This window comes from Tachysurus fulvidraco, chromosome 1 (genome assembly GCF_022655615.1).
Source record: "Tachysurus fulvidraco isolate hzauxx_2018 chromosome 1, HZAU_PFXX_2.0, whole genome shotgun sequence".
NCBI classification, from domain to species: Eukaryota; Metazoa; Chordata; class Actinopteri; order Siluriformes; family Bagridae; genus Tachysurus; species Tachysurus fulvidraco.
This window is the reverse complement of record NC_062518.1, coordinates 9,380,844-9,399,026: the sequence shown is the minus strand read 5'-3', so window position 1 is coordinate 9,399,026 and position 18,183 is coordinate 9,380,844. Positions and strand designations below refer to the sequence as shown.

General features: G+C 38.3%; 2 protein-coding genes across 3 annotated transcripts in view; both read left to right on the top strand.

The window, feature by feature from the left end:
- The first annotated feature begins 2,649 nt into the window (after positions 1 to 2,649).
- Positions 2,650 to 10,630, top strand: hrasb (HRas proto-oncogene, GTPase b). Its single transcript, XM_027137162.2, has 6 exons — positions 2,650 to 2,879; positions 8,392 to 8,525; positions 8,650 to 8,828; positions 8,915 to 9,074; positions 9,239 to 9,362; positions 9,581 to 10,630. The coding sequence occupies exons 2-5, from the start codon at positions 8,415 to 8,417 to the stop codon at positions 9,356 to 9,358; spliced, it is 570 nt and encodes a 189-aa protein (XP_026992963.1). The 5' UTR covers positions 2,650 to 2,879; positions 8,392 to 8,414; the 3' UTR covers positions 9,359 to 9,362; positions 9,581 to 10,630.
- A 2,478-nt stretch (positions 10,631 to 13,108) lies between these two features.
- Positions 13,109 to 18,183, top strand: part of tsg101b (tumor susceptibility 101b) — a 12,594-nt gene continuing 7,519 nt past the window's right edge. The window contains exons 1-8 of one of the 2 annotated variants that reach the window (XR_003439171.2): positions 13,109 to 13,412; positions 13,501 to 13,588; positions 14,783 to 14,848; positions 15,425 to 15,588; positions 15,685 to 15,811; positions 16,939 to 16,999; positions 17,084 to 17,172; positions 17,275 to 17,477. Coding sequence is in view for 1 of the 2 variants with exons in the window: in XM_027137114.2 (XP_026992915.1) it covers positions 13,371 to 13,412; positions 13,501 to 13,588; positions 14,783 to 14,848; positions 15,425 to 15,588; positions 15,685 to 15,811; positions 16,939 to 16,999; positions 17,084 to 17,172; positions 17,275 to 17,477 (840 nt within the window). In the remaining variant the exon portion in view is untranslated. The remainder of the gene's footprint in view (positions 13,413 to 13,500; positions 13,589 to 14,782; positions 14,849 to 15,424; positions 15,589 to 15,684; positions 15,812 to 16,938; positions 17,000 to 17,083; positions 17,173 to 17,274; positions 17,478 to 18,183) is intronic. The other variant, XM_027137114.2, reaches the window with a different exon arrangement.

The following is an 18,183-nucleotide window of genomic DNA, read 5'->3' as shown; positions in this document are numbered from 1 at the left end:
TTGAGTTTGGGCGTGGGCTGCAGCAATAGAGTAAGGGTTGCCAGATTGGTTATCTTACACCCTGGATTTTATTTCTATAGCCTTGGGAAGGTTAATATGGGTTATTAAGAGTTATTTTTCTTGTTTTCATACGTACTTCAATAAATTAGTCAAATCATCTAGGCACAGATACAGCTTACTGGTATACTGAAACAGTAAATATTTACACATAGCTATCAGATTTGTGTTGATTAATATTAGGCCCTATTGTTTCTGTGTGCTTTGATTGCTAGTGTATTGCAAGTGTGAGTGTCCTACGTCCTTTTTTCCCCATTACACTGTGTAATGTACATAGCAGAAAAAGACAGCTCAGGAACTTTGCACTTCACCACTAAACAGTGTGGTTCAGAAAGTCTTGCCAACAACTGAACCCAGGTGTATGCAGGATTAGTGAACGTCACTTTCCCACATAACACACGTACCTGTGTATGTAGGAGAGGTTTGTCTGGAACGTATCAGCTATCATGGTACCTGGGCAAAAAATTTGTTCAAGTTTGATCCACTATTTTACCACCAAGAAAGCCATGTAATCCCTAATGTCTCATTTTGTATTTAGCTGCCATTCTTGCCCAGGAACTACACTAGTCAAGGGGAATGCAGTCAGAGCTAACAATACTGCAGACCATAAATCGATGATGGATGTCACAGAAAAGTCCTGAATACTGTCAAGGTCTGTCCACTCTGCAGTCATTTTGGCAACACTCCCAGGCTGCTATTTTCAATCTAGATGATTAGATAGATAGATAGATAGATAGATAGATAGATAGATAGATAGATAGATAGATAGATAGATAGATAGATAGATAGATAGATAGATAGATAGATAGATAGATAGATAGATAGATAGACACATGTACAGCAAGAAATATATATATAGGTATATATGTAAATAGGTATATATGTAAACATATGTACAGCATGTAATATATAGATATATATGTAAACATGTACAGCATGTAATATATATATATATATATATATATATATATATATATATATATATATATATATATATATATATATAATATATAGATAGATAGATAGATAGATAGATAGATAGATAGATAGATAGATAGATAGATAGATAGATAGATAGATATGTAAACATATGTACAGTGAATAAAAATAAAGGCTATAGCAGTGCAGAGATGTGTGGACATTGTTGAAAATGACAAGTAAACGGTTATAAGGCTATGGCATTCAAAAAAATGTGCAGACACTGTTGTAAAGGAACAACAAGTAGAAGGATATATGGTTATGGCATTAAAAAATGTGCAAGCTGAATAAACAAGTCCACTAAATATATGTATATAGATATGAATGTGAAATATTAGGCAGAATGTACAGCAAGGTATTTATAGATACACATAACTAAAATAGTGCAGATGTATTGGGCTCTGTTCTTTTTCTGTAGCTGAATCTCACATGTCTTTTTGTGTGTGAACTTGTTAATAGTCACAGTTGTGAAGGAAAATGTCACTCTGAGGATTCACCTCATTTAATGTTAGCCTAATTAACAATTGCAAAAGTGGAAAGGTTATTGTCTTAGCACTTGTCACTGTCTAATGTAATATACTATGGGTGGGGTGTACTGTACGGTGGCTTAGTGCATAACACGTCTGGGGTTCGGGGTTCGATTTAAGTTTGAGTTAACAAGTTCTCTTTGTGTTTCAAGGTTTTCCAGGTTCAACATAATGTTGTGTAGGATCATCAGGAGAACATGTGAAATATTGGGGATGTGGTAGCCTATTTGTTAAGGTGTTCTGCCAAATGCTGTAAATGTAAATGTAAATGTAAATGTAAGGTGCTGGACTACTAATCAGAAGATTGTGAGGTTGGTTCCCATGTCCACCAGGATGCCACTCCTGGGCCCCTGAGCAAGGCCCTTAATACTCAGTTGTGTACAATGAGACAAAAATGTAAGTGAATGAGGGTGACTGCTGGAAATGTAAATGAAACTACATGCAACTCTGTTCTGTGAGGCAGCAACAGAACTTATTCAATTCAATTCAAGTTTATTTGTATAGCGCTTTTTACAATAGACATGCTCTCACAGCAGCTTTACAGAACATAAACATAGAGCAGAAGGTAAACATAAGGAATAATAAAAGAAATAAGGAATAATAAAAGAAAAAGAATGAACAGAATAAAAATTCAAGATTATTATTAGATATATATAGTTCACAATCTGTATGTATTTATCCCCTATGAGCAAGTCTGAGGTGACTCAGGCAGCAGTGGCAAGGAAAAACTCCCTTAAATTGGTAAAGGAAGAAACCTTGAGAGGAACCGGACTCAAAGGGGACCCATCCTTATATGGGTGACACTGGGGGGGTGTGATTGTAATATACAGTACAGTCAAACAAATGTTGTATTGGTGTAAGGATCATGGACTTCAGATCTCCTTAGTATCACAGAGTCTAACTGGAGATGTTTCAGGATTCTTAGAGTCGGCCTCGGCTCAGTGGACGTAATATTATTATGATTTTTTTAAATGATCTGATTTTGTTTGACAGCTATTGGAAACTCAGTACGTCCAGCAGCTAAGCTCACCCTCATAAAAAAAAGCATGTTTTTCAAGCCATAAAGCTTAACGTCCAATCTGGCAACCTCTGTATGTTAACGGTAGATTCGAACCTGGGCGGCAGCGCGCTGTAGTGCAGCATTAAGAGAGCAATTGAACAGCGGTTCGCATCATTTGAAACGCTGAATATCTTTTATATATTAGTGATAAACAAAGACCTAGTTTGTGAATTGTATTCTTTACAGCTGTGGACTCGAAACCGAAAAGAAACCATCTCGCTGTGTCGACCTCAACAACAAGCCAGGACTGGTGTTGTGTAAGTAGTGCATTTTAGACAATATATTATGTTTCATTCGTTATATTTACATTTAACGGAATAAATCTTGTATTTTGTTTTTAACTGAACGGGTTTTGTGATGACTGAAAAGAAAAACAAAGGACTAAATCAGTGCTGACAGACTAACAAGCTCTGTATCCTGTTTGAATTCATGGTTCAGAGCCTTAAACCGTAGTAGCATTAGCATTAGCTGCGGTGTTGATCCATAATATTTAGCTTCTCTGCTACGTTCATGACCGTTTTACTTATTAATACGAGGTTTGGGTCTAATACACTGTACTTTAGCTCTTAGATCAAGGGCTCATGTTGTTTAAATTTTGAATATATGATTTAATATGTAGTATTTTGATCAATCTCGAGCGGTATTTTCCAGATGTGGCTGCAGTGTTTATTTACTCAGACTCACTGAGAGATCAATACAGAGTGATGTCATTCACTGCGGCCTCGCGCACATCATTGCTGCAGGCTAACAGACATCAACACAAGGAGGTGGCTTACAGCATCTACAGCCTGTTTTAGGACAATAAAACACCAAAAAACAACGCATGTGGCGTTTAAATTGCAGTGCAAACTCGGACATCCTCTTTTGCTTCTGACTAAGTGTCTCTTCTGTACAAAACTGTGTTGTTCGAGGGTAACGCCCAGTTCTAAACAAACAAACACAATAGCACTTCTAGGATACAACAGGGCTGAATAAATTTGTGAAATAAATGTAAAATTAATAAGAAATAATAATAAAAATAAATGCTTAGTGGACCCATAGAGATTTTTATTCCTAATTCATCCATTATACATTTTGACATTATATTAAGTTCTATATGTTTGTAAGTTCCTAAGTTTGTTGGATTAGGCTTGTAAACTTCCATCACTGTAAGAAAATATAACAACAAAGACATAAACCCTGTGGAAATGCTTACTGAACTGTACTTCGATAATATCATCATCATAATAATATCATCATTATTATTAATATTATTAGCATTATCATCATTATTATTTTCATCATCTTCATCATCGTTATTATTAATATATGATAATATATTTAATATATTATTAAAATACTATTATTATTTGTCACTCTGCCAAAAGGTGTACACTTTATAATGTCAGTCACTGGTTAAGCAAAAGCACAACTGTGCTCATAGTCTGGGTTCATTGGCTAAAAGTAGGTTTGTGATCTCAGTGCATTAATGTGAGTAGTGACACCCATCCTGATGTAATGTCTTCTCAGCTAGCTATTACTAGTGTAACTGTTCCAGAGAAATGTAGGACTATTTATACTACAGTGCTGTAAAAGTCTCACCTTTTTGGTCAAATAATTCAAATTACAGACAAATATTAATGCACTCGAATATATTATTTCTCATCGATGTTATCACGTGACCGATTACCAGAAGTTATTTTCTTTGTTAATGTTGTATAGTTTTAAATATACGTATATAACATATATAACGTATATAGATTGTAATTAGTAATTAGAAGCCAATTGACGTGGTTTCCCTGCATCATGGCCTGTGTTATTCCTTATAAATCCGAGTAATGATGTGTGCACATTTGTCTTTACATTGCCTTGTGACAGTTTTATTTGTTGTTGTTTTTTATGCAGTAAATCAGGTAACAATCTTGAATGCCAACACGATATAAATTCTTTTGTCAACATTTAGCTCTGAATTTCGTATCAAAAATGGAAAGGTTGCTTTTCACTATTGACAAGGACTTAGAAGTATAGTGGTGGCATATAATTATATATCAACACTGTTAAATTCCATACTATTCATTATTTTTTAAGGAACAAGGATGGTCAAAATTAGACTGACCTTCACAAATCACCCTTGAAAAAATCAGTATTCACAAATCATGTTTGATTAAATGAGAATTCGAGTGACTGATGCAAAAACCACAGCACTGTTGAATGGTCATTAAGTGTTGATTGATTTTCTACACACGGCACGTGACCTTTATTTTACACTTGGGCTCAGATGAGGAGGGTGTGGTGACCTGATGGGGTTTTAGGGGTTTCCTCTGGGCACTCAGGTTTCCTTCTCTAAAATGCCCATAGTGTGTGAATGGATATGTGTGCATGATGGACTGGTACCCTGTCCAGGATGTCCCCTAGGATAGACTCCAGGCTCCCTGTGACACTGTGTAGGATAAATGTTACAGAAGATAGATGGATGGATGATGGCATGGGCATACCTTAAGGACAGGTCCTTGTGTTTTCTCAGTAACATGACAAGATGTGTCTCTCTTATCTTATTAACTTCAAGAGAGAGGCTGCTGAGACAGGCTAAAACTATAAAGTGTTAAAAGAAGTGTTACTTTTCATCCTTCCTTTAATCGAAAATGGCAGTAAACAGATCTATAAATTCACACTTACCCGTCATTACTGTTTCCTGTAACAGCTTTGCATTGTATACTTTCATATTCCAGTGCTTAAGCACAATGTCTCAAAAGTTTGAAGTGCAATGAAGTTACAGTATTTTTAATTAGTCACTCAGGGCCTTTTTGCACCTGGTCACTTCATGTGTTTTCTCTGATTCGATAGCTATCTGATTTGTTAAAACTGTTCCATTTACATTAGGCCACATAAATACGTCTTGGCGAATCAGATATCAATCCGTTCTTTCTACTCCCGCCCAATATGCAAATATATTTTACCTCATTTCCGGGGTAATTGAAATGGAACATGCTTTGGCGTATGCCGTTGCTACAAAAAACAGCATTTACTGTTTGCTGCATTTTCGCTGGCAGCAGCAGTGCATTTTAAGACCCATCGAGACACATTGGTGAAAGAAGCCAGCGCAGGTGGGAAAACTTATTTGTTTCTGGCGCGATGCACGACTCGCGAGACACCTACGAGTGACGTGCTTCCGTTTGGGAGGAGTATAGCACTGACGTATGTGGCTTGAACAACCACATGCATTTACACCTGTCCAATTTCATCTGAAATGTGTCCCAGACCACCTCCTGAAGTGGTCTGAGCGATCGGATTTATATCCGTCTCGAAACCGTTTCGGAGGGCATTTACACCTGGTCTTTTTACGATCAGATAGCTATCTGATCATAGAAAACGCATGAAGTGACCAGGTGTAAAAAACCCCTTACACAATTGTGTGTGTTAAGTACCACTTGATATCTTAACCAGTTATTGATAAATGGAATGAATAGAATGAAGAGGTGTTCTGTCTGGTGTAGATCACATGTAGGGCGTCTTTGTCTCGAACAAACAAATAGCTGATGTTTGCTGCATCAGCAAAACAGTAGCAGGACTTTCTGTAAGTTGTTGAATGAGTTAGACTATCCACAAAGCCAGTTCTTCCGGCAGCATGAGCTACGAATAGATCACTGGCAGGGTTTGACAGGGAAAGCCCTGTCACTGATTCTAACCGAGTCTCACTCAGCTGCCAAAATAGCTTTCTTTTTTTTGCTGCAAGTACGTCACCACACAAAAGGTTGTCTCATTTGTCATGGCAACAAAAGGCAAGGTGGCTGGTTGCCATGCACTCTTCCTGTAGAGTTGGCTGCAGGAAAGTAGAGTGTTCACTTTTAATGGGAAAGCAAGGTTTAAACTCACTGCAGCATGCTATTGTGTCCTTATTATTAGGGCCTTTTTACACCTGGTCACTTCATGCGTTTTCTCTCATCCGATAGCTATCTGAACTGTTCCGTTTACATTAGGCCACATAAATGCGTCTTGGCGAATCAGATCTTTCTACTCCCGCCCAAAATGCAAATATATTTTACCTAATTTCCGGGGTAATTGAAATGGAACACACTTTGGTGTATGCGGTTTTCAGAATGCAATCAAAAAGAAGATGAAAAAACGACGGTTATGCTATAAAAAACAGCATTTACTGTCGGCAGCAGTGCATTTTAAGACCCAACGAGACACCTGGGGGAAAGAACACTTGCGAGTGACGTACTTCCATTTGGGAGGAGTATAGCACTGATGTATGTGGCTTAGACAACCACATTCATTTTCACCTGTCCAGTTTCATCTGAAATGCGTCCCAGACCACCTCCTGAATATCCGTCTCGAAAACGTTTCGGAGGGCATTTACACCTGGTCTTTTTACGATCGGATCTGATCAGAGAAAACGCATGAAGTGACCAGGTGTAAAAAGCCCCTTAGAGAAGTAACCAGAATTGATAAAGACAAAGGTTTCTGGTGTAAGATTCTCAGCCATTGGTAATTTGGTTTTAATAGCCATTACACATGATAAATTACTCGTAATGATCAGATCAGAGTTTCCCAGTTAACTGATATTGCAAACGACCAACCACAGACCTTCTACCACAGCCTATCATTAAACATACAAGATTATCACCTTTGTCCACTATAAGTGCTTCAAAATAAAATTTCAAAACACTTTGTTTTAATGTAAAAGATCACAGGGGTCTGAGGCTGAGACTAGAGTAAGCCTGACATTGAACGCTCTCTCGCCTTACCTTTATAAAGCTTAAGGGAAACACAGCCCAAACCATGCTCTTAAATGTCTGGTTGTGGCCTTTTTTTTGTGTGTCTACTCGATTAACATCCTTCTGTCCAAGTCTCTCACTATCCAGAATAAACATAACAGCACAAGTGGAGAGAATTCCCATTGTTCAACCTGACATGTACAAACATGCTGAATTGTAGTTAGGTGATGTTCGCTATGTTTGCTTTCACTCGCCAGGTTATTTCGACTTGAAGTGACCATCCAAGAGTGAGTGTATATTCTCTAGTAGTCTGCTCAAGAATTATTGGCATCCTCTGCAAAACAAAACAGAATATAACAAAAATGTATTTTACACTCGTATTTAGAAATACCTAAGCAATAATGAGTGACTTCCTGTTTCACTGGAAATGATATAAGGCAAACTTGTGTTGACCTTGTTAAATCAGGTGATGGAAAATACCCCTGTACCCCTGTTAGGGTAAAAAAAAAAAAAATCAAATATAAGCATATTTTTTTCTGGCACACAATGAGTAAGTGAAAGAGGCAAAATATATTCTCCTAGGTTATTGAAGGTTAAGCACAGAAAATGTTTTTTCTTTACCAAAAGTACCAAAACATTCAGGACTGAATCAATGTGGGAGGAACAAGCTACATCAGAAGATTATGCAAGATTATTAAAGATTACCAGTGTCCACTTTACACCGAAAGGCCAGTTAGTGTGCTAGTTAGGATCTCACAGATTTTGAGCATAGGGTATTTCTTTGGGAGTATTTCATTTAGATACAGTGAGCGGTTCATGTGAAATAATGTGTTTTCTTGCTAGCTTTTCAGCTCAAATAATGGCCAGGGTTTGGCTCTCAAAGCCAAGAGAGCAAGCTAACTAATGCAAGCTGTATACGGTTTGGGAAAAAATGTTGGTTAGCTTAATTAACCCATGAAACATTATTTTACAGTACACATCTGCTAGCCTTTATTAGTTGTCTAATAATAATTGACTATGTTCTGTAATATTCTTGTACCCTAACTCATGCTCTTTCACTTTCTGTTTTCAGGTTTTATTACAAACGCTGTGAAGATGACCGAGTACAAACTGGTGGTGGTTGGTGCAGGTGGTGTGGGCAAGAGTGCGCTCACAATTCAACTGATCCAGAACCACTTTGTTGATGAGTATGACCCTACTATTGAAGTAAGACACAACCCAACCGTGATCTTTTTCCCTTTCTGGTTTTTATCTTACAGAAGCAATAATGTAGCTCCTATGATACATTTGGAGGATTTATTCCATCTTTTGTTCTGTTTTCCTTTGTCAGGACTCCTACAGAAAACAGGTAGTGATTGATGGAGAGACATGTCTGCTAGACATTTTGGACACAGCTGGTCAGGAGGAGTACAGTGCCATGAGGGACCAGTACATGAGGACAGGAGAGGGCTTCCTCTGTGTCTTTGCCATCAACAACACCAAATCCTTTGAGGACATCCACCAGTACAGGTTAGTTTAGTACAGGTATACCACGCTTTATTTCTTCAGGATCAGACGTTCAGATCCTATCCTGATTAATCTGATCTCCTTCACAGGGAACAGATTAAAAGGGTAAAAGATTCAGATGATGTGCCCATGGTGCTTGTGGGTAATAAATGTGACCTACCAGCCCGTACAGTGGACACAAGACAAGCCCAGGAACTGGCTCGCAGTTATGGCATTCCTTATATTGAAACATCGGCCAAGACAAGACAGGTCAGGAACGTTTCTGAAGTGGTTTTACTGGATATACAATACAACAGCATGACCTCACAACTTTGAGGCAGCATTTATAAACCAAAAAATAATTATTATTTTTTGTCAACAGATTATTGTCAACAACATCAGAGCGCTTTAATGCTAATACTTTTTCTGTGCAGGGTGTGGAGGATGCATTCTACACACTGGTACGTGAAATCAGGCAGCACAAGCTCAGAAAGCTAAACCCTCCAGATGACAATGGCCAGGACTGCATGAACTGCCGCTGTGTTGTGTCATGACCAGGCAAGTGCCCTTAAATTGTTAAATGTCATAAAATTCCTTTTGCATTATGAATGCCATCCACCGTGAATACAATCACATGAATTACATCATTGTTTATACTGTATATCTATATCTCTGTGTGTCACGGGGCGTATAGTTTACTGGCAAGTGAATAAGTGAAGTAATAAGAAGATAAATGTTGCTGATGTCAAGGTATCTGTGTTCCTCTCATTTCTCAGGCTGCATGCAACAAATGGAAGAGACTTTTGGAGCAGCTGCACTGCAGCAACACTGTGATGCCTCCACGGATGTTAGAGATTGGGACAGACTGTATAAAAGAAAACCCTTAACATTGGCACAAGTGGATTGGTTCTCCACATTTGTTTGCTGAGGGACATCTCTGACACTGGCCTCCACTGGAGAAAATTTACCTCAAAGACTAGTCTCAACACTGGGTTTGCTTGGGTTGTGTTAAGGACTGCCACACTAAAATATGTTATCCCTACTAAAACGCTATCTACTCTGAACTGGAAACAATAACCTTGCCTATCACCTCATCTGCTTTGGACTTTTGAACAACATACAGGAAGAATGTAGAATCATCACCGTACTTGGATTTGTGAACATTATGTTTAGATTAGCAAACTTAATGTGAGGAAGAACTATACAGCTTGTATGACATGTATTGATATAATGTACATATTTACTGACCTCTCTTGAAGCAAAATACTTCACTGTTCCAGTGCAATAGTTCATATTGTTGATCAAGGTACAGTGATAAGGGAACACACTGCTTGGACATCATTGATTTGCACATGACATAAGACTGTGTTTTAAGAGGCCACATTTCATACATGATCCTTTTTTCCCCCAATTTATCTGTCAATCTCTATTTAATTAACAAAGAAACTTAAGGATTCTAACCCCAAACATTCAACAAGATTTTGTCTGCTTTGTGTTTATTTGTGCTGTTTTGGAGAAATCCTACACGGTGCCTGTAGGTTAGTTTATTTCACAGAGGACAGACTCCAACTGAATTACACACACTGCAACCTTAAAAGCCTAAAGCACTATATTTCTGCCCATCACTGTGCTTTATTGCTGCTCAGGGCACAGGGTTGAGACAGTGTGATTTGGTTTGGAGTCCCTTGACTTATTGTGAATTGTTTTATTTCTGTTCTTTCAAATGATCTGAGTGTTTAGAAAGGACAGTGAAGTGCTGATGTTACCAATTCAAGTGCTGAAACATTAAAATCGGTGGTCTTATAGGGATTACTGTGATATTGTTATTGAGCTATAACATTTATTTATTTATTCTACATTTTAATTTACATTACATTGATAACTTGGTATGATGTAAAGGTCATTAATAACACATTCATTAGTGAAAAAAGTATAGTAACGAGTAGCAGCTACTCTATTATATCCTGATTGTTTTTAGCATTAATTTTTAGCATTAAACATTTTCCCAATAAGGTAATAATAATGGTTTAATGGTTTCCAGACTTTATTTATTCTGGTCAGATGCAGGATATAGTGTCATTCTATCTTAATAGAATATCTCCTGATAAATCCAAATATAACCAAAAAGGTTATATATGAGCACTTAGTGGTTTTGCAGTGCAGACTTGAGGTAGTTGGGTTCCCAGTCGTGATCAGCAGAAGTCCCTGCAGCTTATTACCACAAAGTCTCCATCGAAGATATCCAGACCTCTGTATGAAATATTTGAACCCTATTAGAAAACAACTAGATGTGTCTATAATCATCTGCAAAAACCTAACTTAAGTATTAGTGACAAATGTACATTACTGTTATTAACCATTATAAACTACTAAAAATAGGTTTTCAAGAGTTTTTCAATTGTGTTAATATTTTTTATGCCAATGTTAATGTCTGGATTCATTGACCTTTTACAGTGCTACAACTTAGACCTTTCCCAAATATAGCAATATAATGAACTCCTCCTGTACTATTTCATGACTTTGGCAGTTACCTGGTAAGTTCACAGAGTTATACTCCATATTGACCTGTGCATGTATTTGATATGACTGAGCTGTTGATGCAGTTTTACACTGCAGTCATTGAATCTGTCTTGTGCACATCCATCACCATCTGATTTGGAGCAGCAACAAAACAGCACAGGAACAGACTGCAACACAGTTAAAACAGCAGAAAAAAATAATTGGTGCCCCCCCTACCCCCTCTCCAGGACTTGTACAATACAAGAACCAGAAACCGGGCAGGAAAAATCACTACTGACCCTTCACACCCTGGACACATCCTCTTTCAGCTCCTCCCTTCCGGCAGGTGCTACAGAGCTTTGTTTACAAGACACAGGAACAGTTTCTATCCCCTGGCCCCTCATCACCCTGATTAACAACTCACCATAATTATATTCCCTGCTTCATATCTATAAGTACTACATTAGCAGAACTGTCAGTCATCACATCATTTACAGCATTTAGCAGACACCCTTATTCAGAGTGACTTTATACAACTGAGCAATTGAGGGTTAAGGGCCTTGCTTAGGGGCCCAGCAATGGCACCTTGAACCCATGACCTTCTGATCAGTAATCCAACACCTTAACCACTGAGCTACCAAATCATCAGTATGTTACACACACTACTTCTGTATTCATATTTAATACTCATAATCTATATCGTCTCGCATCGTCTGCATTGTCTCGTATAGTCTGTATTATCTTATCTTGTATAGTTACAGTGTACTCTATTTATAGTTATAGACACATTATATTTATGTCTGTCCCAAACAGCTGGAACCAAATTCCTTGTGTGTGTCAACATCAACACACGGCCAGTAAACCTGATTCTGATGTGTTTCAGAGGACCAGAAGTGTAAGAAGTTCCAAAAACCTATTTATTTACTTTCTTGCTTACTTTTTTATACTTTATATATTTTATAATATATATATACACACACACACACGCACATATATATATGTATATATATATATACATATATATATGTGCGTGTGTGTGTGTTTATAATATATATATACACACACACACACGCACATATATATATATACATATATATATGTGCGTGTGTGTGTATATATATATTATAATATATATATATATATAGTATAAAAAGGTAAGCAAGAAAGTAAATAACTATAACTGTAACTATACAAGATAAGATAACACAGACTATACGAGACAATGCAGACGATGCGAGACGATATAGAGAGTATATATATATATATGTCTGTATATATGTCTGTCTATATATATATATATATATATATATAGGGCTTGTGCCCTGCGATGGGTTGGCACTCCGTCAAGGGTGCATCCTGCCTTGATCCCCGATGACGCCTGAGATAGGCACTGGCTCCCAGTGACCCGAGGTTGTTCGGATAAGCGGTGAGTGAGTGAGTACATAGGGCTCTCAAGTTTTGAAGACAGGCAAGACAGCCATTTTTATGGTCATGACTGAGGACAATGTCCCGTCCAGAGACAGGCTACAGAGACAGAAACAAGTTTCGTGCGACCATGGAAAATACCCTCTCTAATGAATGTTTTTTTTTCCATTGGTTGTAAATCTTCCCCAGATACAATAGTGCTATTTTCTGAATTTTTTGATTGGCTGATAAGTGTCAGGCTCGACTAAGAACTCCGGGGGAGACGCGCTTGATTCCTGCCCGGTTCCATAGAGACAGCGGTGCGGACTGATACATTTAGGGAGCTGCAGCATGAGAAATACGATGTGCGACGGGAGAGCGTGACAAAAGACCCAAATGCGTGACTGTCAGTCTCAATGCGTGATACTTGACAGCCCTGTATGTAGTATGATTCATAACAGACTAGACCCGCCTTGTTGATCATTGGTCAGCTGACCGGAAAGAGTCACAAAGACTTCCGCTTTTGGGCTCTCTGAAGAGTGTCAGTGAGCATGCGCGCTGTCATAGCAAAGCGGAAGTAAAATAAGTGAATAATAACACGGAACTGTTGACTCGATTTGTTGTCGAGTTGGAAGTTAAAACAGATCTCTGATCAGCCGAAACATGGCTATGAACGAAATTGTTCTGCGGAAAACGCTGTCTAAGGTAGAAACCTGTTTATTTATTCAACTCTTTCGAAGTGTGTGTTTTTGTTTTGTTTTGTTAAAAGTCTAATGTTTTTATCCGTGTACAGAATTACAAATACAGAGACCTGACCATAAGGGAAATCACTAATGTGATGAATCAGTACAAAGACCTGAAGCCTGTGTTTGACAACTATGGTAAGTTTAAAGTGAACATACAGAAGGACAAGAACACTGTTACGTAATAATAATAGTAATGTTATAGAATAGAAACGGTGTGTGTGTGTGTGTGTGGGGGGGGGGTTGGAAGTTTTAAACGTTCGAAATTCAACAGAGAAATGTTTATTTTGTGTTTATTTTCACCTTCGCTCAACTCTTTAAACCAGAAAAGCTTGTTTCCTGACCTACAGTCTATTACAAGGCGAATGACGTCATTATTTTTATACTTATACAGTAGTTAGCAGACAACAATTATCCAGATTGACTTACACTTTATTTCAATTTATAACTGAGCATCGTGAGTGGGATGCGAACTCATGACTTTCTGATTATTAGTCAAACGCCTTAACCACTAGGCTACCAATTTGTAGCAGTGTTTTGGACTACAGACTCAGTGGTTAATGCATTGGACTACTGATCAGAAGGTCATGGGTTCGAACCCCAGGTCCACCAAGCTGCCACTGCTGGGCCCCTAAGCAAGGCCCTTAACCCTCAGTTGCTCAGTTGTTTAAAGACACTCTGGATAAGGGTGTCTGCTAAATGTTGTAAATGATGTGATGACTGACAGTTCTGCTAATGCGGTACTTATAGATATGAAGCAGGGAATATAATTATGGTGAGTTTTTAATCAGTGTGATGAGGGGCCAGGGGATAGAAACTGTTCCTGTGTCTGGTAAACAAAGCTCTGTAGCACCTGCCGGAAGGGCATTAGTCCAATGCCTTAACCACTAGGCTACCAAGTCCCTGTGTTAGTATTAGACTACATTGTGTGTTTAAAAAATTTTTTTATTAAAAAAATAATTAATAAAGTTTTTCATTTAATTATTATTCATACGTATGTGTGATTAATTAGACAGCTACATCTTAATTAAATTAATTAGACCGCTAAATCTAAGCTTTTGAGAGAATTATTTATTCTCCTTTTGAGAGAATTATTTTAAAAAAAAACAGAATGTATTAAATACAAACACAAAAAAATATTAAGAATGCAGATTTTCAGTAATCCACTGGCAAAGCTTGATCGTGATATCTGTCACTTTACAAACAGCCCTATTCACCTGTAGTGTCTTACCTTGCTAGCATTTACAGCATGAGATAAAAGCGGTTTATAATTAATATATTAAATTTGCTTATTTTCTAATCTTTTCTTTCTTACAACACAACTGTTCATAGTGTTCAACGATGGCAGCAATAGAGAGTTACTGAGTCTTACAGGAACCGTACCAGTGAGCTTTAAAGGTGAGAAGAACAAAAATGTCCACACGATCTGATGAATAAATGAGCTCCTGTAGTCCTTACAGTTTAGTAAACTTTTATCATGTTAAATGAACGCACAAGATTACGTACTTGCATCTTCTCCGTGTTCGTTTGTGTCCATATCATCCTGTGTATATAGCCATTCCACAGAGGCTGATTTTAATATGAATATACATTGTACATACTCCAACACACTAAAACATTTTATTTACTAATTTATTTGATGTGGAGAATGATAGATATGCGTTGTGTTGCTAGACTTTTAAGGATGTACCGATCTGATCCTGAGTATCAGCTTCGGAGCCAATATTGGATCATTAGCTCGATGGATTTGATTAATGCTTGAATGTGTACTTTCTTGCATGTGAACATCTGGCATACATCTGGCTTTTCTTGTTTTAAAGCACTCTGCCACGACACTGAAAGCTGTGATGTAGTTATAGTATTTAAAATAAATAAGTGGTTTCTATAAAAGTCCTCGTTGTACTTGGTATATGTTTTGACGACTATCATTCTGCTGTACAGAGTTTTTCACTTTTGCTTGTTTTCTATTTTTAGGAAATGTCTACAACATTCCTATTTGCTTGTGGCTTCTAGACACCTATCCATTCAATCCTCCCATCTGCTTTGTCAAGCCCACTAGTGCCATGATGATCAAAACAGGGAAGCATGTTGATGCCAATGGAAAAATCTACCTCCCGTATTTGCACGAATGGAAGCATGTAAGTAGACGGTTAATTTTTTACATTTGGCAAGTTTTAAAATCTTTCTTTCATTCAGGCACTGATGAATTGTCCTTTTTTCCTCTGTTCTTTTAGCCCGAGTCAGATTTGTTTGGGCTGATCCAGGTGATGATTGTGGTTTTTGGAGAAGAGCCACCAGTTTTTGCGCGGCCCACCGCACAGACAGCTTATCCAGGATTTCAAGCTTCTGGTCCACCTAATGGTGTGTTGAGATTATTAGTGTTGATTTGATGCAGGGTATTTTAACTTTAACTTTGTTTGTCCATTTTAATTTATTGTACTTTATTTTTATAATCAGGGAGGCATTTTCTGATCTAATTTGTGAGTATATGACTCACTTTAACTCAGATTTTGTATCTTCCCTTTAGCTTATTATTATTATTATTATTATTATTATTATTATTATTATTATTATTATGGGCCAAGCACCAAAGGTACATAGGCATTCGTCTTCTTCTCTCTCTCCTCCTCCTCCTTCTTCCTTATCCTCTTCGTCTCCTCTTTCTCCTCCTCGTCCTTCTTCCTCTTCTTTTCCTCTTTCTCTTCCTCCTCCTCCAGCATCTATAGCAGCCCATAGAACGATCTGGTAAAAGATTGGCACACTGATCAATGAGGTGATCGGGCCAAATTCGTGCATGATTTAGAAGTATGTTTGCAGTCATAACTTTTGAACCATGTGTCCAAAACACATCCCTTAGGCTGAGACGTGTTCAATGTAACATCAATTTTCTAACATTGCAGATTTTGTCAAAAAATAAAATTTTGCTGCTCCTCCTAAAAAAAGATTTCCAATCATCACCAAATTTAACATACATCATCTTCAAAAGAATTTTCTAAAAATGGTTTGTCCACAATGGTCTAGAGAATCTGACGTCGTGCTCTGACACAAGCTTGTAGGCATTTGTACCCACTGGACAGAATTTGCAATGACATGCTTACAACCACCTCTTACATCCACCAGGTTCGGCTCACATCATGTTGATGCCGGTCTAAAATAAACATACACAACAGATCACAGCAACTACAGCAGCAATGCTCCCTGCTGCTCACTTGTTCATCTAGATCTACTGTATACTCTTACAGTCAGAGAATTTCACCACTGTCTGTAGTCAAAACATACACATCATGATGAAACCGCAAATCACTCTTGAAGCCCTTTGCCTAAAGTTCGTGCCTCTGCTTCTCTGAGGCTACAGCTGGAGAGTGTCTATGAATGTGCAGCTCACTAAATCTGGGTGCTTGGCCCCTAAGAATGCTGGCTAATCTTCTTCATTTATTTGCATTTGGTGTTTGCCACTTCTATCCATCGATATTTTTTCTTTCTTGTAGCCTCCTTCTTGCCAAATACACCAAGCACTCCATTTGGCCAGAGTTACACTCCTAACCCAGGGTAAAAAAATCTTTTAAAGTTTATTTCTCATGCTTGTATGAGTAAACGTTTGTTCTACAAGCTACTTCTTGATGTTTCCTTTAGAGGTTTTCAGGGTTATCCGTACCCTGCTGCTACTTCTGGATACCCAGCCACATCTGGAACACCACAGTATACTTCCACCACTGCTGGAGGTAAGTTGTATTAAATCGCGCATTTTTTTAAAAAAATTTTTTGCATGCTGTCCAACCTTCAGGAGTGACAGCTAGCAAAATGAACCTGTTTACATGACCCAGGTCCCGGTCGTGATGCCACCATCGGAGAGGACACAATCCGTGCGTCTCTCGTGTCTGCGGTGAGTGATAAGCTGCGATGGAGGATGAAGGAGGAGATGGATCGTTCTCAGGCTGAACTGGATGCTCTCAAGAGGACAGAGGAAGACCTGAAAAAGGGACACCAGAAGTTAGAGGAAATGGTGTCCAAAGTGGACCAAGAGATGGTACGTCTTTTTTCTGTATAACCTAAACATGAACGGACTGTAAGGTGGGAAGGCATGGTGACTTAGCTGTAAACATGTTTGCCTCGCACCTCTGGGGTTGGGGCTTTGGTACATCCTGTGTACATCTGCATCTCCAGGTCATCCAGTTTCCTCCCAGTCCAAAGACATTTGTTGTAGGCTGATTGGCAAATCTAAAATGTCTGTAGTGTGTATGAGTGTGTATGTTCCCCGCCTTGTGCCCCAGATTCCCTGGAATAGGCCCAAGGTTCCCGGCAACCCTATGTCGGATTAGTTAGACAGAAAATGGATGGCTGTTTGTGAAGAGTCACTGATCAGCCAGTCATGTGGCAGCAGAACAATGCTAATACATAACTTCATGTAGATACAGGTCAAAAAAGGTAGCTCACATTCTCAGTCCCTGCATTCTCAGTGACCTTGACCAGGGCTGGTTTGTAAGAGTGTTTCAGAAGCCGTTGCTATCTGAAGATTTTCACACACAACACCATCTAAAGTCCACTGAGATCGAGTTCTGCAGTTAGAATTGCCCTCTTGATGAAAGTGGTCAGGAGAGAACGACTAGAGTGCTTCAAGCTGACAGAACGGCTTTGCTGACTCAAATAAGCACTCGAGTCACTACAATGGTGGTGAGAAGAAAAGTATTTCAAAACATCAAATCTTCAAGCGAATGGGCTTCAGCAGCAAAATG